General features: G+C 41.8%; 1 protein-coding gene across 5 annotated transcripts in view; it reads left to right on the forward strand.

Annotated features, from left to right (window-relative positions):
* Positions 1 to 12,696, forward strand: part of LOC138815810 (fermitin family homolog 2) — a 74,375-nt gene extending 61,679 nt beyond the window's left edge. For 3 of the 5 annotated variants that reach the window (XM_070005163.1, XM_070005162.1, XM_070005165.1), the window contains 7 exons: positions 4,049 to 4,155; positions 4,298 to 4,519; positions 7,205 to 7,228; positions 7,731 to 7,751; positions 8,466 to 8,590; positions 8,888 to 9,029; positions 11,443 to 12,696. In XM_070005163.1, coding sequence (XP_069861264.1) covers positions 4,049 to 4,155; positions 4,298 to 4,519; positions 7,205 to 7,228; positions 7,731 to 7,751; positions 8,466 to 8,590; positions 8,888 to 9,029; positions 11,443 to 11,616 — 815 coding nt within the window. In that variant the 3' untranslated portion in view covers positions 11,617 to 12,696. The remainder of the gene's footprint in view (positions 1 to 4,048; positions 4,156 to 4,297; positions 4,520 to 7,204; positions 7,229 to 7,730; positions 7,752 to 8,465; positions 8,591 to 8,887; positions 9,030 to 11,442) is intronic. The other 2 variants (XM_070005166.1, XM_070005167.1) reach the window with 1 other exon arrangement.
* The last annotated feature ends 14,476 nt before the right edge of the window (positions 12,697 to 27,172 follow it).

The raw sequence follows: 27,172 nt of genomic DNA on the forward strand, positions 1-27,172 counted from the left end.
AACAAACAGGTAATTGACTTGGGAAGAGGCAGAAACCTGTGCAGATGGGCCAATCCAGTGATACTAAGATTGAAATACTGAAGAATGAAATTTAGAGAAAAAAAAAAGATTGTACAATGCTCGATGGGAAATAGACTGATTATCTTGTTCATGTAACTGTAACCCCTCTGATAGTATCTTTACAACAAAATATTTTTTAAAAGATGAGTGTAAATTCAGAATATTGTGAGGCATCTCAAAATATCCCTTGGTTCAGGGGAGATACATGTTACAGATACCAATGTAGCAATTAGTGCTAGTGGTGAATGTGGCTATTAGAATGGTTGTCTGGAATATTAAAAGGCTAAGAACAGAACCTTACAGAACACCCAGGCCTAAAGGACAGGGCTAGTCATGAAGTATAGCTGTTTAGGACATAACACATTGCCTAAGAAAACTACAAAAATAAGGGAAGATAAAGGCCAAAGCTTGTAGCAGAGCAGCCCATATGCCAGATGCTACAAAAAAGTAATACAGTTAAAGCCTGATGTATTGGAACATGAGAGGTGGTTAATGAGAACAGGTTCAGTGGGTTTCAGTAGTTCTTGGTATGGGAACCAAAGTATAGTCATTGAGAAATAAATAGGAAATAGATGGCTTTATAAATAACCCTATCTATGCCAAGGAAGAGAGAAAGTAAAGCAGTGACAGAAAAGTGGGATACAGTGAGGGCAAGAGAGGTTTCATGGTATAAGATTGGTGAGACTGGAAGTTAAATGCTGATGGAAACGGGACACCAGAAAAAGGGAGTTATATTGTCCAGAGAGAGAAGACCACATGGTGAGCAGGGGAGATTTCTCTCACACTGTGTGGAAATACAGTGGTTTCGTGTAGTGGCTGGAAGCCAAGGGGCTGTGCTTCTTTTCTCAGATTCATAAGAAATAAAATTGTTCCCTGAAAATGATTGGCACTGCAATTATCTCTGGGAAGATTTAAAACTGACATTGTTGACAGTGTCTGTATAAACTCAGAAGGATTGCTATGAATTTCTAATGAAACTTATCTGCTAGGTTTTGTGTTATATTGTTGGGTTAGGAGGGTTTGTTCTCCCTCTTCCCTTCTTCCCTCCTTCCCTCTCTACCTGGTCCTTTGCAATGCTAATCAGCCTGGGTAAGTAAAAGACAGATAGTTGGACTGAACCAGGATTAAGGTTTCGCTGAGTGTAACCAATGCTAAAACAGTGTTCTGGGGAAGTCTACGGTATATCTGGTGAATGGGGTCCAGACTGGATTGGAGAGAAAGAGGTATAAACCTCTGGTAGGGAGAAAGTGAAAGTGTGGGAAGACAAAAGTCTCTTAAAGAAGTTGAAGAATGGGGGCTGGGAATGTGGCTCAGTGGTGGAGTGCTTGCCTAGCATATATAAAGCCCTGAGGTTGATTCCTCAGTACCACATAAACAGAAAATGCCAGAAGTGGCGCTGTGGCTCAAGTGGTAAAGTGCTAGCCTTGAGCGAAAGAAGCGTAGGCACTGGCCAGACCCTGAGTTCAAGCCCCAGGCCTGGCAATTAATTAATTAATTAATTAGATTGAAGAACGGCTGGGTGCTATCACTATGCCTGTGAGCCTAGCTACTTGAGAGGCAAATGCAGGAGGATCAGGGTCTGAGGCCAGTCGGCAAAAATATGAATGAGACCCTGTCTAAAAAGTAAATGCTATCGGGGCACAGGTGGCTCACACCTGTAATCCTAGCTACTCAGGAGGCTGAGATCTGAGGATCATGGTTCAAAGCCAGCCCCGGCAGGAAAGACTGTGAGACTCCTATCTCCAATAAACCACTAGAAAACTGGAAGGGGTGCTGTAGCTTGAGTGGTAGAGCGCTCGCCTTGAGCTGAAGAGCTGAGGGACAGCGCCCCAGCCCAGAGTTCAAGCCCCATGACTGACAAAAAGAAAAAGTAAATGCAGAACCAGGCACCTGTGGATAATGCCTATACTACTAGCTACTGAGGAGGCTGAGATCTAAGGATCACAGTTCAAAGCCAGCCTGGGCAGAAATAGTCTGTGAGACTTACCTCCAATGAACCACCAGAAAACTGGAAGTGGCGCTGTGGCTCAAGTAGTAGAGCTCTTTGAGCTGAAGTGCTCAGGGACAGCCCAGGCCCAGTGTTCAAGCCCCACAACCAACCAACCCCCTTCCCCCCAAAAAAAAGGAAATGCAGGAGAGGAGTGGGGGGGGGCGGTGAGAAAATGAAGGAGTGGGGTGGGTAACACTGTTCAAAAAGAAATGTACTCATTACCTTACTTAGGTAACTGTAACCCCTCTGTACATCACCTTTACAATTTAAAAAAAATAGAGAAAAAAAGTAAATGCATAAAGAGCTGTGTGTGGCTCAAGTGGAAGAGCATTTTTCTAGCAAGGCCATGAGATGAAATGCAGTACCACTACCACTACAGGGGGGAGGGGGGGTGCGGTGGAGTGGGCAGGGACAGGAAAGGTGTGTTCAGAATGGGCTGTTTGTATAGCAATAGAAAGTCCAGGTAGCAGGAAATGAAGCTGTCTGAGGTAAAACGCAGGAAGTGTCTCTGGCCTACATTAAAACCAGAAGTCTGCCAGGCACCTGTGGCTCACGCCTATAATCCTAGCTACTCAGGAGGCTGAGATCTGAGGATCTCGGTTCAAAGCCAGCCCGGGCAGGAAAGTCTGAAACTCTTATCTCCAATAAACCACTAGAAAACTGGAAGTGGCACTGTGGCTCAAGTGGTAGAAGGCTTGCCTTGAGCTGAAGAGCTGAGGGACAGTGCCCAGGTTCAGAGTTCAACCCCCATGACCAACCAAAAAAAAAAAAAGAACCAGAAGTCTTCTGACTTTGTCTCCTTTTTTTTGTCTTGGGATTTTTAAAGAGGCTTAATTATTATAGGATTACTCTAAACCCAAATCTTATTGAGGATTAGTGACATTTGTGTAAACATTGTGAGTCTTTACAGTCTTTGGCCTTTACCACTTCAATTGTCACACTATCTTTGTTTCTATAGCTTCTATTTAAAAAAACAAAAAACTTCTGCTCCAGGCTCTCACGGCTCACACCTATAATTCTATCCACTCTGGAAGCTGAGATTTAGGATCACAGTTCAAAGTCAGCACAGGCAGGAAAGTCCATGCGACTCATCTCCAATAAACCACCAGAAAATCAGAAGTGGTGCTGTGGCTCAAGGAATAGAGCGTTCACCTTAAGCTGAAGAGCTGTGGGATAGCACCTAGACCCAGAGTTCAAGCCTCATGACCAACCCCTCTCAATGCACCCCCCTCAAAAAACGTCTTCTAAAAGGAGTTATTTATGTGTAGTAAATACCTTAAGAAAGAAAACATGAAAGAGAGAAAAATCCCTCAAATTTATGGTAGTTATTCTGAAGAGGACACCCCTCTACCTAAGATATTTCAGACACACTGATATTTAACATCTTACTCTTTGTGTTCTCCTTGCCAAAAGAAATGGCTCCAATACAGACATTAGGCCACAAGCCTTGGAGGGATGGCAGTGACAGGTGACATAAAGGAAACGAGATTCCAGTATCCATTAAGGAGCCCTCACATGTCCAAAACTGAGAATACTTAAGTGTTTATTGTTTGCATTCTCCCTCTCTCTCTTCTCTCTCTCTCCCCCTCCTCTCCCTCCCTCCCCCCCCCTTTCTCTCTCTCTCTCTCCCCCCCTCCCCCTCTCTGCTATCGCCCTGCCACTTGAGCCACTTCCAGCTTTTTCTGTGTATGTGGTACTGAGGACTCTAACCCAGGGCTTCATGCATGCTAGGCAAGCACTCCTACCACTAAGCCACATTCCCAGCCCATGTGTTTGCATTCTTATAGCCCACAAATCCGTGTGTTTCCAAAGCCTTTTCTGTGCAGTAGGATGTGAAGGCCAGAGCTGCTGTCTGCCAGCGCCCCTCACATGTTGCCGAGGCCCTCCCAGGCTGGGACTCAATTCAGCATATTCAAGCCCCACACAGAGGCTTTGTATTGGTTTGGGATTTTTGAAAAGTAAAATTCAGAACTTTTAAAATTAACTCATTTATTACAGGATGTGAAGTCACCCCAGATGTAAACATTTCAGGCCAAAAATTTAACATTAAGCTCCTGATTCCAGTAGCAGAGGGCATGAATGAAATCTGGCTTCGTTGCGACAATGTAAGTTTCCCTGAGAAAAGTAAATGCTAGTTTCCTGTGATCCCTGCTTGAGTTGGTCCATCATCCTCTATATCATGCTCAGAAAGTGACCGGGTGACATTTACATGAGCATGGCATTTCATCCCTCATTGCTTCTCTGCAGGAAAAACAGTACGCACACTGGATGGCAGCCTGCAGATTGGCCTCGAAAGGCAAGACCATGGCAGACAGCTCTTACAACTTAGAAGTTCAGAATATCCTCTCTTTCCTCAAGATGCAGCATTTAAACCCAGATCCTCAGTTAATACCAGAGCAGATCACCACTGATATCAACCCTGAATGTTTGGTGTCTCCTCGCTACCTGAAGAAGTATAAGAACAAGCAGGTAACTTGCATTGCCCTGTAGCAACTGCCCTATCTTGGTTTGTTTTACAGTTTTGTATGTCTACTGTGAATTTCTTTGCCCCTAATGAAAGTTTTTAGCCTTAATTTCACATTACCTGATTATAATATATAAAATAGGAAATAAAAAAGGCTTTAGTCAAATTGGGTCATTAAATCTTATTAGCTGGATGCCGGTGGCTCACGCCTGTAATCCTAGCTACTCAGAAGGCTGAGATCTGAGGATGGCAGTTCAAAGCCAGCCCAGGCAAGAAAGGCCATGAGACTTATCTCCAATAAGCCACTCAGAAAACTGGAAGTGGTGCTGTGGCTCTAGTGATAGAACGCTCATTTGGGGCGAAGAGCTGAGGGACCCCTTGGCCCAGAGTTCAAGCCCCACAACCAACCAAAAAAAAAAAATCTTACTATTATTTAAAACAAAAAAGAAGCACAGTCCCAAATAGGGTCTTTCTTTCCTCCACTACCACCCCCCCAAAAAAAAAAATTGTATCAAAGAAATAATGAAAAGAGTTAATCTCATTCACATAATAGATTCACATTTGAGATAGCAAAAAAAAAAAAATCAAGCTCTTTAAGGAAGGGGATGAAAACTTATGAAGAGGAAAAATAAATCTTACTATTGCCACCTTATTGAAATTAGTAGGCATCCCTTGTAAAAATCAAGACAAGCTGGGCACTGATGGTTTACACCTGTAATCCTAGTTCTCAGGAAACTAAGAGCTGAAGATCACGATTTGAAACCAGCCCTGGCACAAAAGTCCATGGGACTCTCATCTCCAATTAGCCACTGAAAAGCTAGAGGTAGAGTGTGGCTCAAGTGGTAGAGTACTAGCCTTAAGCTCAAAAGTTCAGAGACAGTATTAGGTCCTCTGTTCAAGCCCTAGGACCAGCACTTCAAAAAGAGAAAAAAAAAAATTAATAGAACAGATAATGAGGTGGAATAGTCAAACCTGTTTATTCTAAATTACTGTCAACAGAGTAGTCTTTTTTTTTTTTTTTGGCCTGTCATGGGGCTTGAATTCAAGGCCTGGGCACTGTCTCTGAGCTTCTTTGGCTCATGGCTAGTGCTCTACCACTTGAGCCACAGCTCCACTTCAGGCTTTTTTCTGTTTATGTGGTACTGAGGAATCAAACCCAGGGCTTCATGAATGCTAGGCAAACACTCTACCACTGAGCTACATTCCCAGCCCCAGAGTAGTCTTTAAAATATTGAGGGAAATGAAGATGGTCTTTTAATTGCTTTGTGTTCCTTACTTCATATCCTTTATATATACCAAGTAAATGGGATATAAGACAGTCCACATTTCCCAACAAATATTTATTACCTGTTCCAGCTGTTAGAATGGATTTTCCAAGTTTGGTACAAATAGTCTATACTCCAATGTTGTCTTAATATTAATAGAACCTGAAGGGCCTACACAAACTTTGAAAGTTTGATTAAATTTTAATTTGAAGTCACAGCTCTTGTCTACTCTTTCTAGAATTCTTGCCCTGGAAATGAATGCCATAAAAGGCTTGCTATTTAGGAAAATGGTTCTTGAGTACATCATGAAAGAGCCTTCCAGGGGAATTTTGCTGGAGTGCCCCCGGTATCCTCCGCACGGAATATCATGCCAAAAAAGGAAAGGCTCCAGTTCAGGCAGGGGAGCAGAGAAGACCTTTAAAATAAATATTGCGTTTTTATCTAGTTTTGTTTTATCTTTGTTAAGGATTAATTTTATAACATCACGAAAAAGCCTGTTAAGTACCAGAACACCAAATTCTTTAACTTTAAATACAGTGTTTATTATATGGGTCTAAATCATTTAGCTTTCTACAGGAATGGGGAGATGCTTTAATCAAAAGTATTTGGTGTTACATTTCAAGGTTGTATAAGCAACATGGAAGTGTTTATGTGGCAGTGTAGAGTTGGGGAGTGGAGAGGAGGAGGACGAGGAAGAAATGCTGCCCTGGGAGCCATATAGAATGCAGACTGTTCTGTTAAAAAGGGAAAGTAAAGGAAGTTCTCATTCCATTTTTTAACTTGTTTTTCATGTAAAAAATAAGAGATTTTGTCTTTCACTCTCAGGTGTCAGGAAATGATATTCTACAAAAAAAGGAATTCTAGACAGGAGTGTGAGATGAAAATTCTCTTAAAGTCAGAAACACTGTTGCTGTCTATAATACCAGGAGAGCAGTGCGTGTGGAGTCTGCCGTGTTCTACCCTGGATCTTATCAAATGCACATTCTGTTCTAATCCTCCTTTCTCTTTACTAGACATACAGGTCATTCCCAGAAGTTAGGAACCATGAACTACTGCCCGGTGCCTTGTGGGTGCCCTACAAGGCAGACGTGTAGTAGCTGTGATGGGTCAGATGGCATATGAGTCATCTGACATAACTGGCAGACCTTTCTGGTTGTAAGCCGAACCCCATACCCCAACTACAGGGTCATCCATGTCTGCCAGGCACAAGCACAGGATTTCTGTGGGGCCATCAGTATAGTCATTGCCATAGTTAACCAACTTTAGTTTCCCCAAGCTGCACATGTATTTTTTAATGAACGATTCAAAATGCAATTTTTAATATTAAAGAGTTAGCCTGGGTAGATGTCTCTCTGATAAAACTAACATGTTTCTAGCCATAATTCCTAGGGTAGCGTATGGCATCTCTTTATCTTTCCCTTCCAGGAGAAAGGATGCAAAAAACAGATGGTAATTGGGGGGCTTGCTTTCCTTGTAGTAATGAAGCCATATGGGCACCGCACTGACCTTAGCCTTCAGCTTCCTTTCTAGAAAGTAGCGCATGTATCATAGATTTGACTTCAAAGCCTTTGAATATGATTTTTCACTTTGCTACTAAAACAGTCTTTCCTAACAAGTAAGGACTGGTGCAGGAGGGCAAGGAGGTATTTATTTGCGCTTTTATTTTCTTCTACACACTTGTAGCCGGAATTTCAGTAACGTTTAACATCTCAGTGTGGAGTGCCCCTCGGTATTCTAGGTGGAAAGTAATTGTTGCTTCCTGGTTTTCATTTCCATTCTTGCATTTACTTTGCCTGTGTCTACCTGAAGCCGTTTTGCATGGTTTTGGCTGGAATTTTGGTTTGTAGGTTGCCGCAGCTTTTTCTTCGCTTCATTGCCATTTTTTTCTGACTGCCTCTTTTTTTTTTTTTCTTTCCGCTTCCTTTTTCTTTCCTCGCATTGCCATCTACAGCCAGGCTATATAAGAGATTTGGTAAGTTCTCCATATTTAACAAAAAAAATTATTTTATTAAAAATTTAAAAGCCATAGCTTTCCCTCCTGGTAGGAATAGTCATCCCAAAGTAGATACAATTTAAAAAGGGGGTTAGAGCATTGATGACTACTACAAAAATTTCTAAAAATAGAGATGATGGAGGTAACCGACTTGTTTTATATGTAGAAGGCCCTGGATTGGATCCCTAGCAATGCACGCACATGTGCATGCACACACACACACACAAAATCCCTCAAAATTAATGGGTGATTTCAAATATTTTAAAACTAATAACAAGTATTGCTGCTAGAAATTTGTATTCCAGACACTCATTCCAACTTGACTTCTTGTTAAATTTAAACTCATCACATACATACAGATTGGAATATACCGTTCTACAGTAGCTTATCATATGTGTGTGCTGGACTATGTCTCGTGTGACAGTTAAGTACTTATTTTGAAAAAGTGCTTTTATCACCTTATTAAAAATCTCCAAATGTAGCTGTATTTCCTAATCCCAGCTCTTTCATGTTCTTGTGGTGGCGTGTATAATCCAGTCTTTTGATCTTTTGATCCTCAGAAAAAGAAAAAACAAATTACGGAAAAGTCCTTTGTTTTCATATCTTTGGAGTTTGTCTCAGTCTGTGTATATTACTGTCTTGATTAACATGAAGCAATGCTATCTAATGGTATGGATGTTTGATCATGTTTAGATAACAGCAAGAATCTTGGAGGCCCATCAGAATGTGGCTCAGATGAGTCTGATCGAAGCCAAAATGAGATTCATTCAGGCATGGCAGTCGCTGCCGGAATTCGGCATCACACACTTCATTGCAAGGTCAGTGTTCATGTCATCACTGCTGAGCATCAGACAGGAGCATTGACAGCAGAGCCATCACCACACTAACCCATTTCACAGTAACTGCCAGAGGTGATGGAATGCGTTTTTGTATACCTTCAGTTTTGATAAACATTCAAAATGATTGCACTTGTTTTTACACAAAACTAATGCTTTCCTTAGGTTTAAGAGTACCTATCTTGAAGAAAAATAGACCAGGAGAAAAATAGCCCCCAGGAGTTGTAATTTTGTGTGTGTGTGTGTGTGTGTGTTTTTTCCCCCTCCATAATGTAATAGGTTTCAAGGGGGCAAAAAAGAAGAACTGATTGGAATCGCATACAACAGATTGATTCGGATGGATGCCAGCACAGGTGATGCCATTAAGACGTGGCGGTTTAGCAACATGAAACAGTGGAATGTAAACTGGGAGATCAAAATGGTAAGCCAATACAAGGTTACCTGAATATAGGTGTTTCCATAAAAGTAAGAAAACAGTTTTTATCATTCCTTTTTTTTTTGGGTCCGGTTGTGGGCCTGAACTCTGGGCCTGGGCGCTGTCCCTCAGCTCTTCAGCTCAAGGCTAGTGCTCTACCACTTGAGCCACAATTCCACTTCTGGCTTTTTGCTTTTTGCTTATGTGGTGCTGAGGAATCAAACCCAGGGCCTCATGCATGCAAGGCAAGCACTCTACCACTGAGCCACCTTCCCAGCCCTATCATTCCTTCTTAATGTACAGAACATATGGCTGGTTATTCATTGCTCACTTGAACTCACCTATCCATAACAACTTGCTTAGAATATTGGCCACATCTTTTTGTTTGTTTTCTTTTTACTAATTAACTTGTTATTTTAGAGATGATATACAGTGGGGTTACATTTACATGCAGTAGGTAATAAGTATATTTCCTTTCATATAATGTCATCTGTTCCCTCATTCTCTCCCATTCCCTCCCATCTTCACCCACAAGTTGCATAGTTCACTTTCATCAGTGTGCATTCCATGCTGCACTTGTTCACCCTTTTCCCTCAGAAACTTGTGCCCTCCCACAGCCCTTCCACAGATATGCACATTCATACACCATATATAAGGTAAAGAATATGGAATCATCAGAAATAGAAAAACAAATTAAGAAAAAGTCCTTTGTTTCCATTTCTTTGGAGTTCATTTCAGTATATGTATATTATTTTATAACATGAAAAAGAGGTGCTTGGATATTGCCCCTTTTTGATTCTCTCCTAAGACTATCCTATCCTCGTTTGGTCTCACTGTATGTGAGTATCTAGAGGCTTGTGTAATTTGTCATATCCCAGTGTGTTTTAGATCTAACTTCCACATATCAGGGAGAACATGCACTATTTGTCTCTCTGATCTTGGCTTACCCCACTTAACATTATTTGTTCTAGTTCCATCCATTTCCCTGGAAATGACATTATTCTTCCTAATGGCTGTGTAAAATTACATTGTATATAGGTTCTGATTTTGGGGATGCACCTTCTATTGTGGGACATCTGGCTTGTTTCCATATCTTGACTATGGTGAATAGTGCGGCAATGAACATGGGTGTGCAGATGTCCTTATAATATCCTGGTTCATAGTGCTCAGGGTAGATGCCAAGGAGTGGTATGGCTGGATCACAGGGAAGGTCTATGTTTAGTTTTTTTGAGGAACCTACAGACGGATTTCCAGAGCAGTTGTATGAGTTTACATTCCCACTAGCAGTGCAGTAGGGTTCCTTTTTCCCTACATCCCACCAGCATTTGTTGTTCACATTCAAAACATTGGCCAATCTAACTGGGGTGAGATGGAATCTCAGCATTGTTTTGATTTGCATTTCTTTTATGCCCAGGGATGGTGAGCATTTCCTCTGTGTTTCTTTGCCATTCTTACATCTGAGAATTCTCTCCTTAGTTCCCTCTTGGCTTCATCTTTTAAGACCTGTTAGTTACATTTACTAATACTAGATTGAATGCAGGGTCTTGTGCCTCTCAGCCCTTTTTTGCATTAGTTCTCTTACATGTAGAGTCTTATGTTTGCCCTGGCCAGTCTCGGACCTGAATCCTCTAACACACAACCTCCCAAATGACTGAAGTCACAGCCATGAGTTACCTCTGTCCAGCTTATTGATTGATAGGCCAACACAAACCCAAATAGCTGGGCTCACAGGTGTGAGCCACCATACCTAGTGAATAACAGTCCTTTACTAAGTATTTGGTTTAGAAGCATATTGAATATTTTGTATCAGCTCTTACTACTTAGTAAAACATTTCTGAAACACTGAAACATGATTACATAAAGGTTAAATGTTGAAGCAAATATTAAATAAAATACAGGAAATAGGGTTTTCTCCCAGGACTTGAAGAGAGACTTTCTCTCGTTAATTGAATCACCAGAGATCACTTGGGAACTTACTGACCTAAAACCTTTGCATTCTGTCTTCCTTTTCAGCACTTGAGAACTAAAGGAATGGGGGAAGGGCTGATACACTTTCCTTATTCTTTTGAACTTCAAGGCATTTTTACAACTCAGAGCCTGGCTCTTGATCATTCGCAGCTGGTATTGTACTACTTAAGCTAAGCTTCCAGACTCTCATTTTGCTGGTTAATTGAAGATGGGAGTCTCAGACTTTTTCTGCCTAGGATAGCTTTGAACTTATATTCTCCAGATCTCGGCTTCCTGAGCAGCTAGGATTAAAGGTGTGTGCCACCAGTTATTAGTTTAGTATTTTGAAGAGTGATTATTTGGAGACTGACAAGAGTTTGGTGATAGGGCAGGCCTTCAGCAGCACAGTTACTTCATTGGACTCAGCCCTGTGGAATGTCACCAGGATCAACAGTTCTTTGTCTTATTCCAGGTCACCGTAGAGTTTGCAGATGAAGTCCGATTGTCCTTCATTTGTACTGAAGTAGATTGCAAAGTAGTTCATGAATTCATCGGTGGCTACATATTTCTGTCAACACGTGCAAAAGACCAAAATGAGAGTTTAGATGAAGAGATGTTCTACAAACTTACCAGTGGCTGGGTGTGAATAAAGATACTGTGTAATTGAACTTCACGGCCATAACAATATTTAACTTCAAAGCTGATTTTTATTATATGCTGCTTAATAAAGTAAGCTTGAAATGTATCATTTTATCATGAAAAATGTTTTTGCCTTACCAGACTGGTTTTGTGTGCACTAACAAGCACGACTGTTAATCTGCTATGGTGATACAGTGTATGTGTGGACTGCGGCAAATGGCTCATTCCTTAAGACCATGAATTGATAATGGAAATAGTGGGCAAATCAGGAGCCAGCCGCCACTGATTTAAGCTAGCCAAGCTGTAAGAAGCCATCTACTCTAAAGTTATCCAGGGCTTAACCTATATGAAGTCTATTTATCATGTTTAATGCATGTGTCTTAATGTATGTTTAGTTGGATGTCATATTTTAAAATATCCTACGTCTGGTAACCATTTAACACCTCCTCTCTCCCTGCCCCACCCCCCATGAAATAAGGCCTACAAATAGGCCTGAGTTTTAGTGATGTCATTGTTTGACCTTGAAGGAAAATTCTGTTAGTCTGTTACGCTTGGTTTGTATTTGTCCTTGAACAAGCATGTGTGTATATTGTATGTTTTTATTTTTACACCGTATTGTATTACAACACTTTTAGTATTCACCAGCATATTCACTGTCTGCCTAAAATATGCAGTTTCTGCATTATGATATGAAGTAAAAGGTCTATGAAGTATGCATTTTGTGTAACTAATGTACAAACACAAATTTTATAAAATTGTACAGTTTTTTTAAACTATTCACAACTAGCAAATGGCTTAAATGTAGCATCCTTGCATTAAAAGGTATAATATGCAGTTTTAATACCTGCTAAATTAAGAATGACTTTGTTATGGTCATGACTTGCCACAGTGTCCTTAGCTCCTGCCTGGACAGGCCGGTTGGGTCTGTTCTGCTGTTACAGTCTGCATTGGTGCTAGTCAGAAAATTCCTAGCTCACAGCCCAAAAGGGTGCCAGGGTGGGGTGATTACCAGTATTGACAATAATCCATGCTTTAAAGATTGTATAAAAGCATTTTATTTTAAATAAAAGCAAAATCTTTTATTTAATTTTTTGTACTTTTTGTCTTTCGTATTTACATAGCATTAACTTCTTGAAATTAACTGTTGCTTAAGTCACTTGCAAAAAGCCCTAAGAGCTGTGTGAGATGGGGCCCACTCAGGTCCTTTTAGTCCAGCACAGCAGCTGCCTCTCCTCGCAGCCCCAGCACTCAACTGCTACATTCAGCTCCAATGGCAGAGTCCCCGGCAAGTACTCTGTGCTCGTGTTCATAGTCCATAAATGTTTCCTTCTACAAATGTTAGCCTTTGAAAGTGTTCCCTCTTCCTCCTCTGAGCTGCCAGCTATAATTAACAGGTATCAAAAGTAGGGTAGAAACCAGGTTTGCAGCTCCCCATCCAGTTGCGCTGTAATCCTAGATCCTCAGGAGGTGGAGACTGGAAAGATCAAAGTTCGAGTTAGCCTAGACCAAAGGTTAGACCCTATTTCAACACAGAAGTCAGGCATAATGGTATGTATCTGTGAGCATTGCTATTTAGAAAGTATAGGTAGAAGGGATATGGTCCAAACGTGAGATCCTATCTGGAAAATAACTAAAGCAAAAACGGATTGGGGTGTGGTTCCAGTAGTAGAGCATTTGCCTAGCAAGTGGCAGGCCCTGAGTTTAAATCCCAGTACTACAAAAAGTAAAAAGACCTTTCATGAACCTAGAGGAGCACTGTGGACAGTGGCCTCTAGGCCAACAGGCCTGCGAGACTGGGGGTGTGGAAAGACAGACAGATGCTTAACCATGCATGTCCAGGTTTGTGCTTTGTGATTCAGGTTCACATAGACACCAACCAAACAACTCTTTTCCTCACATCAGCAGTTTAGAGACCTGTTGGAAGCCCCTAATGTAGTTAATCAGTAATCTCAAAACACATTTCTATACAACCTTGAATTTGGAAAGTTGACCTCTTTAAAAAAAAAAAAAAAAGCCATTTGCCTTTGCTGATTCCCAACTCAAAACAGTACCAGACTTTGTCACTCTGTATATTTTCTTTTTTTTTTTTTTTTTTTTATTTTTCTTTTAGTTCTACCAGGGAGTTGCCATTCAACAAAGTAGTACATGTCACTCCTCTCATAATTCTCTCCCCATCCCTCCCCTCAATTTCCTTAATGTTGTTCAATATGCATTGAATTTTATAACTGCATTTCCCCTTCTTTTTTTTTTTCTGGGCCTGGGCACTGTCCCTAAGCTCCTTTTGCTCAAGGCTAGCACGCTACCACTTGTTTGTGTTATAACACCACTTCTGGCTTTTTCTGTGATCCACTGGAGATAAGAGTCTCACCAAAAAAAAAGTCTCACAGGAAGTGGCGCTGTGGCTGAAGCAGTAGAGCGCTTGCCTTGAGCTGAAGAGCACAGGGACAGTGCCCAAGCCCAGAGTTCAAGCCCCACGACTGACCAAAAAAAAAAAAAAAAAGAGAAAAAAAAAAGTCTCACAGGCTTGGTAAGAAATGTATGCATTATCCTGCCCATGTAATTGTAACCCCTCTGTACAGTATGTTCTCAAATAAAATAATATAAAATTAAAAAAAAAAAAGTCTCACAGATGTTCCTGTCTGGGCTGGCTTTGAACCAGGATCCTCAGATCTCAGCCTCCTGAGTAGCTAGGATTGCAGGCGTGAGCCACAGGCTCCTGGCTTGCCCCTTCTCTTTCATATTATAGTCTTACTAAAATGTTCCCAGTGCATTACCAACTAGTAACATGGAAGGATTAGGCTAATCTGTGTCCCTGGGAAAGATTCACACTGGGTTAACTGGAATTTTTACATAGTGTGGTGAAGTGGGGGGAGGAGGAGGGGTCCTCTGTGAAGTGGAGGAATTCTGCCCTCTGTCCTCTGGCTCTTATAATTCTTTCATAACAGCAGCCACCCTGTAAAGTTTGATGAGGGATGCAGCCAGTTTCTCATGAGTCACTTAACCTTTGGCAACACCTTGCTCTGCCAATTCAGAAAGTCTGCCAACAGAGCTTTCTGATGCCAGCCCCTTTGCAGCATCCTGTCGGTATTAGACTGCTTGTCCCCACCTGTCCACATGCACAGCTGCCACCTGCCATGCTGTCCTCTAAAACTAGCTCCAAAGCTTCTTCCCCCTACTCAGCAGTGGTGGCACTGCCTTCTCTGCCACCCTGGAGGAGCAGAAGGAAAAGAACTGACCTGATGTGCTAGTATGGCCCTCACCGACCCGGTCCAGCAAACTGACCCACGTTTAATTCTGCCAAACACATTATGATCATCTACACAGCCACGCACAGGAAAATGGGGTTTCTTGGAGGGATCTGGGCTCTGCAACAAACACTGTCTTTATCTGTTTCAGTTGCTTTCCTTTGGCAGCTCTAGAATGAAGAAAGGAGGGGTGACAAGGGAGGGGGACAGGAAATAGGAAATTTGCAGTCTGGAAGGGGGAATGACATTTTCAGTGGGTGTCAGTACGACTCAGAACAGGAAGCAGAGTAGCCCCAAAGCCATATCTGCCGACCTTATTCCCCACTGGGCTGTCCTGTCTTGTTTGCTCTGCATTAATAAACAACATGAACTTTCCCAGGCTGGATGTATACATAGAAACCCTCTGGCCCCCAAGTGCAGTTTCCTGCATAAGTCTCAGCTGAGCTTCCCGATTGCATATCAGTGCCTGGCTCTGCATCTTAACTAAAAATCACAAGCACTTAAAATACTTCGGGACCATTATTTCCTGAGATCTAATTATAGTCTCCTGTGGCTTTCCCTGGCCAGCATTACCCGTCTTACTTACTGATCAGGGAAGTGGTCTAAGTTCAATGTTAATTAAATCTGTGATTTAAAACAGCACAACCAGCCACACAAGTCTTAAAAATCCTGTCTGTATTAATACGATTTGTAGATACTGCATGAAGAAAACACGTCATTAGCATAAAATTCTCATCTCTGAGTTTTGGGAACTTTCTAGTTTTATGACCAAGTGAAATGGAAGGAAGTAATCCTTTCAATTAGCTCTCAGAACATTTGGGAAGCAGTAGAACCAGGAAGAGGCCAATCAGGCCCCAAAACCCACAGATGAGGAACCAGCCTTCTCAGACAGCAAATGGCAGCAAGCCATATGGAAAGTGGGTAAGCACAGAGTCCAGAGAGAGACTGCAGCCCAGCACACAGCCAGACTATGGTGTCTGAGGCCATGGGCACAGAACAAGGGCCTCCCAAAGACTCAGTCTGGCCACTATGTCCAGAAACAAGATTTTGGACCATTACCTCATACATGTATGTAACAGGTCCAGTCGCTTAAAAAGAGATTAAAGACTTAAATGTGAACAGAAAAACTTTGCAACCACAACAGAGCATATAACACTAGGAAAGATTTTTGTTCTAACACGAACAATGCAAATCAATTACATTAAGATGAGAACTATTAATATACTGAGAACAATATATTTGTAATACTAGCTACTTGAGAGTCAGAGATAGGACAACTACAGTTTGAGACCAGCCCAAGCAAAAGTCTGATCTTAAATAATAAGCCAGGCTTGGTAGTACACCTATAATCCCCAACTAGGCAGGAAACATGGGTAGGAAGATGTAATTTTAGGCTGGCTCAGACAAAAAGCAAGACCTTATCTGAAAACTAAAGCAAAAAAGGCTAGGGTTCATGGCTCAAGTGTTAGAGCTCCTGCCTAGCAATTACGAATTCTTGGGTTTGAATACCAATATCACCAAACACTTGGGATTACGTGCGTGCACCAACACACACACACACACACATGAAAAATGGACAAAACACTAGTTGGGTTATTGTCTAAAAAGAGGAAACCTGACATAGCCAGTGAACATGTGAAAAACAAGTTGGCTTTTCTAGTATTCTGGAAAATGGTTCTTCTAGAACTGGAGCTGAATCTAGCGCCTCAAGCATATTAAGTACTGTTCTGCCTTTTGAGCTACCAGTTTTCCATTAAAGTAGCTTCACATCTACCGTATCACTAAAAGACTGGAAATCTAGCAACCAAATCCTTTTGGAATCATTGGCATGCTGCTGGTTGATGGCAGTGGAGTTGGAACAGAAACATTTGCACATCATCAGATGATATTGCCTAAGTGTCCTGCAACTCTGTAATTCTAGGATGAGGTGGGTCATGGTCCCCTGAGGCTGCTAGCCATCCTTTTCCCACAGGCTGGATAGAGGCAGGAGGGGCCGGTTTGCGGTGTAGTACTTACAACACACAACTTGGAATAGACATCACCAACAGAGGAATGAATTCTAGCCCAGTCCCCAAATGGAATCCCAAGACTAATAAAAATAAATTCCACTGTATAGAACATGGCTGAACATCAGCCTAATGTTGAACCAAAAAAAAAAAAAATCTAGCTTCTGAAGACACTTAGTATGGCAAGATTTTTAAACATTTTTAAATGAAAGTGGAGGGTTAGGGGTATGGTTCAAGGGGTAGAGTTCAATCCTCAGTAATTGCAAAAAAATAAAAGTGACAAGTATTTTTCATTGTGGTGTAAAAGCTATGTTGGTGGGGGGAAAGGGGGTGGTATCGAACTCAGGACCTGGGCTCTGTCCCTTCGCTTTTTTGCTCAAGGCTAGCACCCTTCCACTAGAGCCACAGGTTCACTTCCCACTTTTTGGTGACTAATTGGAGATAAGAGCTTCATGGCCTTTCCTGCCTAGACTGGCTTTGAACCAGGATCCTAAAGTCTGAGCTTCCTGAGCAGCTAGGATTACAGCGGTGAACCACTGACCCTGGCTAAAGCTACACTCTGGAGAGACAGTGAGTCAAATACCCATGTGAAGCAGAGACCTAAAAGCTCCAATGGCTGCCAGAACCTTCCTAATGGGAGAGCAACTTCCTGGCGGAGGAGTCCTGCTCTACCAGCAGCTCCTCTGCTCTGGCTTTGATCTACATCTGCTCGTGAGTCCAGCCTCTGCTGCCAAATAGTCTCTTAATTGGTGGGTGGTTTGGCTGCCCTAGTTGAAGAATGAGCTAATGAGCCCAAGGCCAGGGGGCCAGTCCCCCAGGGGGTCCAGTTGGCTCTGCTCTGTTCCCTACGCACAGGCTGCACCACTGTCCTATAAATGTCACCAGAGGGACTGGACAAAGGAATTTCAGATCTATGACCTCTATAAGGAAATCAGAGAGAAACTCAAAACTGCTGAGTATGCAAATCCCCGTCTTAAGAAGCCCCACACCACTTCCCTCCTTCTTCTGAAGCCTTTCACACAGATGCTGCTGCCAGCAACTAACTCCACAATGAAGAAAGGACAAATGCTTCTTTGCTAGTAGCTGAACTAAATCCCTGCAATGCCCCATCTCTAGACCAAGGCCTACCCTTATCAACTTGACCTCTGTCACAGGCCCCAAATTCTTCCTAGGAAGATCTGGACAGATGTTTTCTTTCCCTGTCACTGGTTAAGACTCATCTGTGGAATGCAGAACTTCTGGAGTGTTCAGTTTTGTTTTGTTTGGGGAGGGAGAGGGGGAAGAGGGCAAACACAACATGACTTTGACAGTGTTTTGCTTCCATACCAAGAACTCAGGGGGTCAAATTACATTAATCTGTAAACAATAATTATTTCTAAACCAAACCTTATAAGCTTTGATTATAAACCCTCTTTTTTGTTTTATCTTTTGAGTAGTTTTAAGTTAAGAAGCTGTTTCCAGCAACGCTTGGGGCATGGTTTGCTTGGTTTTGTGTTTGCTTTTTTTTTTGTTTCCATGTTAGGCAAATGTGTCTTTAAAGGGGGGGTGGGGTAAATGATAGCTAATTGCTCAATACCTAGTGGACAGGGTGCTCTGTGTAAGCAAGAAGGCACAAGTCACTGATGGCCAGCAGCATGTTTGCTTCTAAAAGACCTCTGCATTCCAAAGGATTCCTCATCCTGGCAGGGTGGCTGCAGGCTGACCCTTGTAAGAAATGAAGACATTACCCTGCTTAGCCTAAGACCAAGTGGTTTCCAGAAGCTGAAGGCAGGTAAACAGAAAGCCAGAGGCTCTTTCACATTGCTTTTTTTGTCAGTCATGGGGCTTGAACTGAGGGCCTGGGTGCTATCCTTGAACCGTTTTGTTCAAAGCTAGTGCTTCTACCATTGTGAGCCACAGCACCACTTCCGGTTTTCTGGTGGTTAATTGGAAATAAGAGTCTCAAAGACTTTTCTGCTTGGGCTGGCTTTGAACTTTGATCCTCAGATCTCAGCCTCTTGAATAGCTAAGATTACAGGCGTGAGCCATCAGCACCTGGCCTGGCTCTTCTGTTTTAGTAAACAAATCTAAATCTGTGAGGGGAGAGAAGGGAAAGAGTACTAGGTAAGCCATGGAAAGGGCCAAAGATGAAGTTTACATCCGCTGAGCTGCTGTGTGTCACATGTGGATAATGACTAACTGCCAAGTGAGCGATGGAGGTGATAAGTGTTCAGGAGGCCCCAGCTGTGACAGGGAAAAGTGCCTGACCATGGAGACATAGCCGGGAAGGAGGCCCAGAGGGGAGGATGGGGAAGTGGGGCCAGCAAGAGACCAGCTGAAGGAGAATATCCAAGCCCTGCCTCAGGAAAGCCTTAGAGCCTCAATAGATAGTTATGAAAATGTCAAAGAAAAGAAACTGGTTAAAATATGGGGAGTGACATGTTTGAGTTACTCAAATGAGGTTAAATTGAGCCAACTGTTTCTGAAGTACTGGGGGAGGGGGGGAACCAGACTGGGATGGTGACAAACCATTAAAATCATTCTGAAGAAATCTGAAGAATCACAAGGACGTGTGAGGCACCTAAGTTCATTGAAATGCATATGTTTTTTTAAGAAGTGGTGAAGCAATGAAAAAGGGAGAGCCACACGGGAAGTGTGTAGGGGGAGGCAGTCTTAAGATAAAGGAGTTGAGCACAGTAAAGGGTCAAAAGCCCAGGGGTCAGGGAGAAGACCCGTGGGAAGGCCAGCTTGCACTTTCAAATTTATATTCAGGAGGAGGAGAAAGATGGGTGATTGCTGAGAGAGCAGGAGAGCCTGAGCCTGCACGGCCTCCGGGGAGGACTGGGAACAAGGCCCAGCCCGCAGCCAGAGCCCAGTGTGGGAACTCCGCCTCACAGCAGGGGTGTGCGGAGACCTTCAACCCCCACAGCTAAGCCACACTGTTTTCCTGAAACAAGACATGCTGGGCACCCAGAAGCTTCTGGAAAGAAGAGAGCAGCAAGCAAGGCTTCAATGTGGGGAGAAAAGAAGGAAGGGAGGACTTTGACCAAGAAGCACAAGACAGAAATGAGCTTTGTTCCATTGTAGCCTCCTTGTACACGCCTATGAAGTCTAAAAAAGAAGTCTTCACGACATGGGCATATCTATAATCCTGACCTGAGGATCGGAGTTGGAAATCAGCCCAGTAGCAAAGTCTGAGACTCTTATCTCCAATCAACGGTACAAAGCTGAAAGTAGAGGTGTTGTTCAAGTGGTACAGCATCAGCCTGAAGTAGAAAAAGCTCGTGCCCAGGCCCTGAGTTCAAACTGACACCCCATATTTTAACCAGTTTCTTTTCTTTGAAGTTTTCATAACTACTTGTTGAGTTCAAACAAGAAAAAAGTCTTCAAAGACAAGTCTTTCTAGCACATTCCATGTTGGTTCTCTAAAGAAAATGCCACCAACATAAACACTATGTAAAGCACAAAAAAGGAGCCAGTGGGGCCCTTCCCAGGGGACAGGCTCTGGGCTCATGACACCTTGGAGGGTCTTGCTGACCGCCTTCTCTGAGAGATCTCTGTGAGATCCTCTGTTCTGTCTCTCAGCCCAGGAACTCTAGGACCAAGCTCCCGATTACATGACTCAAATCAAACTCCTTGAGAAAGGCAGAGATGAAGGAAAGGATTAGCCTCCAATGAGAACAACATGGGAGTTAAAGCTGTTTATAAAAGAATCTCTAGCCAGGTGCCCATGGCTCATGCCTGGGATCCTAGCTAGCTACTCAGGAGGCTGAGATCTGAGAATCACAGTTCAAAGCCAGACCAAGCAAGAAAGTCCATGAGCCTCTGATCTCCAATAAACTACCCAAAAAAGTCAGAAGTAGCACTGTGGGGCTTGAGTGATAGAGGGCTACTTTTGAGCACATAGGGGCTCAGAGACAAAGCCCAGGCCCTGAGTTCAAGCTCCAGGACTAGCAAAAAATAAAATAAAATAAAAAGAATCTCTGTGCTGGGGATGTAGCTTGTTGGTAGAGCACTTGCCTAGTGAGTGCAAGGCCCTTCATTCTATCTCAGCCCTGGGGACAGAGTGGGTGAAGATTGTTAAACTCAGAGAGAACTGAATGTGTCCAGTCCTGAGATTGAATATAGTTATATACTTTATTATTATTATTAGCCAGTTATAGATTGTATTTTCTGCTATTTCTAGATCCAAAAACCTTAGCTTTTTCCCTACTACTAGTTGTTTTGAAGTCAGGAAACAGAGCCAACTTAAATATTGGTCCAATCAAAACAACTCAGTCACAGGTGCTCTAAAAAGAAAAAAACAACTAAGTGCAAATTCAAAATCAAACAAACAAGAAAAAAGGAGGAAGAGAAGGAAGGAAGGAGAGAAAGAAAAAAGAAAGAGAAAGAAAGAAAGAAAGAAAGAAAGAAAGAAAGAAAGAAAGAAAGAAAGAAAGAAAGAGAGAAAGAGAGAGAGAACGAGAGCTCTTTTGCTCAAGTCTAGCACTCTACCACTTTGAGACATAGGTCCCCACTCCTGGCTTCTTGGTGGTTAATTGGAGATAAGAGTTTCATGGACTTTTCTGCCTGAACTGGCTTTGAACTGTGATCCTTAGATCTCAACCACCTGAGTAGCTAAGCTTAAAGATGTGAGCTACCAGTGCCCGACACCTAGTCCAATTCTATGGCTACTGCCTTCCCCTGCCCTGGACGTGCACAGCTAGGGTGACTGAAAGTGAGTTGGCTCCAGCCTGGACCCACTCTTGTTTATTCCCAGGCAGGCACTAGAGCTGAAGGAGACTAGGGACTCGGAGAGAAATCCAGCTGTGGTCCTGGCCTTGGGCCCCAAGAGGCCCCAAGAGGAACTTTGCTGGGCTCTAGTTACAGTCATATTTCATAGTCATATACTGCAACCCAGTAACAGAGAGGAATGCCATAATTCCTACTGCCACCCCAGCGATGTGCCTCTCCAAGCCCCTAGAAGTAACTGATCATGCACTGTTGTCCAGACTGTGCCTGAGCACCACAGAGAGAGTGCAGCAGTTCTCACCTCTCTGGGGCAGCATTTGCACACATTATATAGACTTGTCTCGGGCTCCTTGTCTTTGCTAGGGCAGTAGAGCTGGAAGCCCTTGCTAATAGTAGAGTTGGCATCCACAGTGATCCAATGGGAGTCATCACTCTCATTATAGGAGTAGCCCCACCCTAAGCACCTAACAACCCACTGTCTGCACCACAGTGCACAGGTGTCCCCACACTCACATGACAGTGGGTCTCTCTAACTCCACACTACACCCTGTGGCCAAACTCAGTAGTGATGGCTGAAGATACTACAGGGAGACTATGCTATGATGCCAGCTAGAATCAAAGTCAGCATCCCATAACAAAATTTATACACTAAGACACATCTTTATGAGAAAGACACTAAGAAGGCCACCCACAAAAGTAATGAGGTATGAGACAAGCACATATATCTCTGCAAGAGCACACGATTCTAGTACAAACTCCAAAGCACTGAGATAGATAAAATGCCTGACAATAATGTTAAAAGAATGATGATTAGAATATAGATAAAATGTTACAAAAAACTTAAGAAGACAATACACAATAAGAATAAGAAATTCATAGAAGTAGTACTAATTTTATCAAAGAACCAAGTAGAAATCTTGGAAATGAAGAGCTCAGAAAGCAAAATAAAAGTATTGTTAACAGTCTCAGCAATAGTCTGGGAAGTTGGCTCAGTGGTAGAGTGCTTGCCTCACATGCATGAGGCCCTGGGTTCGATTCCTCAGCACCACATAAGCAGAAAAAAGCTGGAAGTGGTGCTGTGGCTCAAGTGGTAGAGCGCTAGCCTTGAGCTGAAGAGCTGAGGGACAGCACCCAGGCCCAGAGTTCAGACCCTACAACCGGACCGCCCCCCCCCAAAAAAGTCTCAGCAATAGACTAGGATCAGAAATTGAAGCTAGTTCTTTTGAAGATGGGTCTTTTGAAGTTAAAAGAGAGAAAAGGGTAAAGAAGCGAGGGGGAGGGAGGGAGCAAGGCAAAATGAACAAACATCTGAATTTTCAGAATGCCTGAAAGGCAAGGAAAATAAAGGTAGGTAAAGAAAATCTATTTAATGAAATAATAACCTTTCCCTAACCTTGGAAAAGATACAGACATCCATATATTGGAGGCTTATGGGACACCAAATAAACACAATAAGAAATGACCTCATCATGACATAAACTTGACAAAAGTTCAAAATCAAAAAAAAAAAAAATCTAAAACTTGTGGGTAAAAATGGGAAAGGGAGACTAAGGGAAAGTAAAGGAAGGTGTGGCATTGTCCAAAAAAAGAAATGTACTCATTACTTGACTTATGATATAGTAGGCTCTCTGTACAACACCTTAATAATAATATTTTTTTAAAAAAAGAAAATTCTAAAATCTGCAAGAGAAAAGCTAACAGCTGATTTCTTAGCAAAAAGCCTACAGGTCAGGAACAGAATGATATATTCGAAGTTCTTCGTTATATTCTACTAACAAGATTATAATACCCAGCAAGGCTATTCTTCAGAAATTAAAGAGAAATAAAGACCTTGCAAGACAAACCCCAGCAAAAGATGCTTAAAAGGGCGAAGTCTTATTCTCAGAAGTAAAAGAAAGGTAACTATAATCATGAAGTCATATGAAAGTATAAATCATACTAGAAAAAATAGATACACATTGGGCTGGGAAGGTGGCTCAGTGGTAGAGTGCTTGCCTTGCATGCCTGAGGCCCTGGGTTTGATTCCTCAGCACCACATATGCAAAAAGAAAAAAGCCGGAAGAGGGCGCTGTGGCTCAAGTGGTAGAGGGCTAGCCTTGAGCTGAAGAGCTGAGGGACAGCGCCCAGGCCCAGAGTTCAAGCCCCACAACCGGACCCCAAAAAAAAAAAAAAAAAAATTGATACACCAAAGGCAAAAAGGAAAAGAAAAAACATAAGAACAGTACCCATCATGTCATAAAGATGACTGTAAGAAGAACAAAATGTGAAAACAAGTACAAAGAAATCAACAAGTGATAGGAGTAAGTTCTTATCAGTTTATCTACCTATCTAGCTTTTGCTGCTACTTGGACTTGAACTCAGGGCCTTGAGCTCTTGCTCACCTTTTTCAACAGTTTAGGGCTGTTACTCTACCACTTGAGCCAACACCTCAACTGGCTTTTTGCTGGTTAATTGCTGATAGAGTCTCTTGGATTTGTCTGCTTAAGAGGGCTTCAAATTATAATCCTCAAATCTCCTCCTTCAGAATAGCTAGTATTATAGCCATGAGCCACTGGTTCATAGCTTACCTGCTTAAAACCTGTCAGTTTATAGCCTTGAATGTTCATGAACTAAAATTCTCTAAATAAAAGATACAAAAAGAAAAGAAAAACAAAAACAAAAAAACAAAATCAAATCAAAACAAAACAAAACAGTATTGCTGCCTACAAGAAATTGATTTCATGCTGGGAGCCAGTGGCTCTCGCCTGAAATTCTAGCTACTTAGGAGGCTGAGATCTAAGGATTGAGGTTCAAGGCCAGCCTGGGAAGGAAAGTCAGGGAGACTCTTATCTCCAATAAACCACAAGAAAACTGGAAGTGGCATTGTGGCTTAAGCGCTAGAGTGCTCGTCTTGAGCCTGAAGAGTGCAGGGATAATGTCCAGGCCCAGAGTTCAAGCCCCATAACCGACAAAAAGAAAAAAAAAAAAAGAAACTGATTTCAGACTGGATGTGGTGGCACAAACATATACTTCCAGTTACATAGGAAGCTGAAGAAGAAGGATCCTAAGTTCAGGCCAGCCTGGACAGCCTAGCAAGACTGTGTCCAAAATAAAGTAGATAGGTCTGATGTCATGGCTCAGTAGTGGAGCACTTGTCTAGCAGGTGTGTGGCCTTGGCTTCAATCCCCAGTACTACGGGAGAGAGACAAAGGGGGAAGGGGAGGGAGAGAGGGTGGGAATTCATTTCACCATTAAAGACAATGAGTAAATGAGTGAAAAATGATATCTCAAGCTACAGAAACTCAAAGCAACTCGAGTACCTATGCTTTTACTTTAATGTAAAAATTACAAGAACTCGTAAAGGTCACTACATCATGATCAAGTCATCCTCTCAGCCAAAAAGGACTACAAATCTATACATAGCGCCAGAGCACACAATTTCATAAAACAAACACTCTTTCAGATGTCAGTGCCTCACAGCTATAGTCCTAGCTACTTAGGAAGCTGAAATCTGAGAATTATGGTCTGAAGCCAGCCCAGGCAGGAAAGGCCATGAGACTCTTATCCCCAATTAATAACCAAAAAGCTAAAAATGGAGCCAAGGGTCTAAGTTGTAGAGAGCTAGCCTTGAGCACAAAAGTTCAAGGACAGTGGCTAGGTCCTGAGTTCAAGCCCCAGGACCAGCAAAAAACAACAACAAATTATTAAGTCAAAAGAAAGATTGACTCTGAAAAAATAATAGGGGTGGATTTCAACATTAGTGGGCAGAATACCCAGACCCTAAATACCAAAAGAGTATTTGATCTATACTATAGATAAGATAGACATTTCAAGACATTCCATCCCACAGCTGAACGATACATTTTTTTTTTTGTCTTTTCTTTTTTGGTACTGGGGATCAAACCCAGGACGTTGCACTTGCTAGGCAAGCGCTTTGCCACTGAGCTACATCCCAGCCTAACAATACATATTCTTTCCTTCCACGCACAGAATCTCTAGAATAGAACAGATGTCTGCTCATGAAACAACTTTATTAGCATAAATTAATTGTACTAAAGGGGTTAATTGTGATGTGTCCATGAATGTGTGCAATGTACTTTAATCAAGTGAACTTCCTCTATTATACTTTCTGAACCCCACCAAGTAACATTAATGATCCTCAAACTACTCCATAAAACAGAAAGGGAACGAATACTACCAAATTCTTTCTATAAAATTAATATTACTTTGATACCAAAACCAAATTAGAACAAGTTGTCAAATAACATAAAGATACATCTCAAGGACTTAGAAAACAAAAAACAAAAAACAAACAAAACCAAAATTGTCAAGAGGAAAGAAATAATGAACATCTTCCTAGACATGGACAAAACAGAGACAAGAAATCAATAAAACAGTTGGTGCTTTAAAATTATAAACAAGATCAACAAACCTTTTGCTAGACTTAGACTAGCTAAAACGCAAGACCCTATTTAAGTCTTTTTTCTATTGTTTCCAAACAAAATTACTGAGTGAAAAATATAACTGGTGCCACCGAAATATATATTTTAAAAGATACATTAGCAAATTAGAAAACCTAGAAGATCTAACAAATTTCAGAATACATATGAATGACCTACCAAAATTGAACCACAAAGACATAAAAAATGTGCAGAGACCACCTAAAATAATGAGACTGAATTATCAATAAAAAGTCTCCTGAACAAAAACAAACAAACAAAAAGCCAAGGACTGAATAGCTTCACTCACGAATTTCACCAAAGATTAGAACCAATAGGAAAAGAGAAAAGTCACATCATCCCTCTTTACAGATGATATGATTCCACATATAGAAAAAAACTAAAGACTTTACCAAAAGCCTTTATTAGAACTAATAAATGAATTCCTTATAGTAACAGGATATAAAATCAACATACAAAAATCAGAAACTGAGAAAGAAACAATAAAAGCAATGCCATCAACAATTGCTACTGAAAAAAAAATGCTTAGGAATTTAACCCCAAAACTGACAAACTACAATGAAAAATTTCAAAACTTTGATTTAAAAAATCAAAGAACCAGGTGCCAGTGGCTCACACCTGTAATCCTAGCTACTCAGGAGGCTGAGATCTGAGGATCATGGTTCAAAGGCTCAGGCAGGGAAGTCCATGAGACTCTTATCTCCAATAAACCACCAGAAAACCAGAAGTGGTACTGTGGCTCAGTAGGTAGAGTGCTCACCTTGAGCTGAAGAGCTCAGGGACAGTGCTCAGGCCCCAGAGTTCAAACCTCATGACCAACCCAAAAAACAAACAAACCATATGAAGAAAAAAAAAATCAAAGACAAAAATGGAAAATTTTTGTACATTCATGGATTAGAATAATTAATATTGAAAAAATGTCCACACTACCCAAAACTATGTATAGTTTCACTGCAACTCCCCTCAATGATATTTTTCACAAAACTATTCTTAAAAATCATAAAATTTATATGGAAACATTAAAGACCCTAAATAATCAAATTGATCTTGAAGTGGAATCATAATACCTGATTTCAAGATATAATGCAGATCTGCAGTAACCAAAATAGCATGGTATTGGCATTAAAAAAATATTGATTTGGCCGGGCGCTGGTGGCTCACGC

This window comes from Dipodomys merriami, unplaced genomic scaffold (assembly GCF_024711535.1).
Source record: "Dipodomys merriami isolate MVZ:Mamm:240054 unplaced genomic scaffold, mDipMer1.0.p SCAF_670, whole genome shotgun sequence".
Classification (NCBI taxonomy): domain Eukaryota; kingdom Metazoa; phylum Chordata; class Mammalia; order Rodentia; family Heteromyidae; genus Dipodomys; species Dipodomys merriami.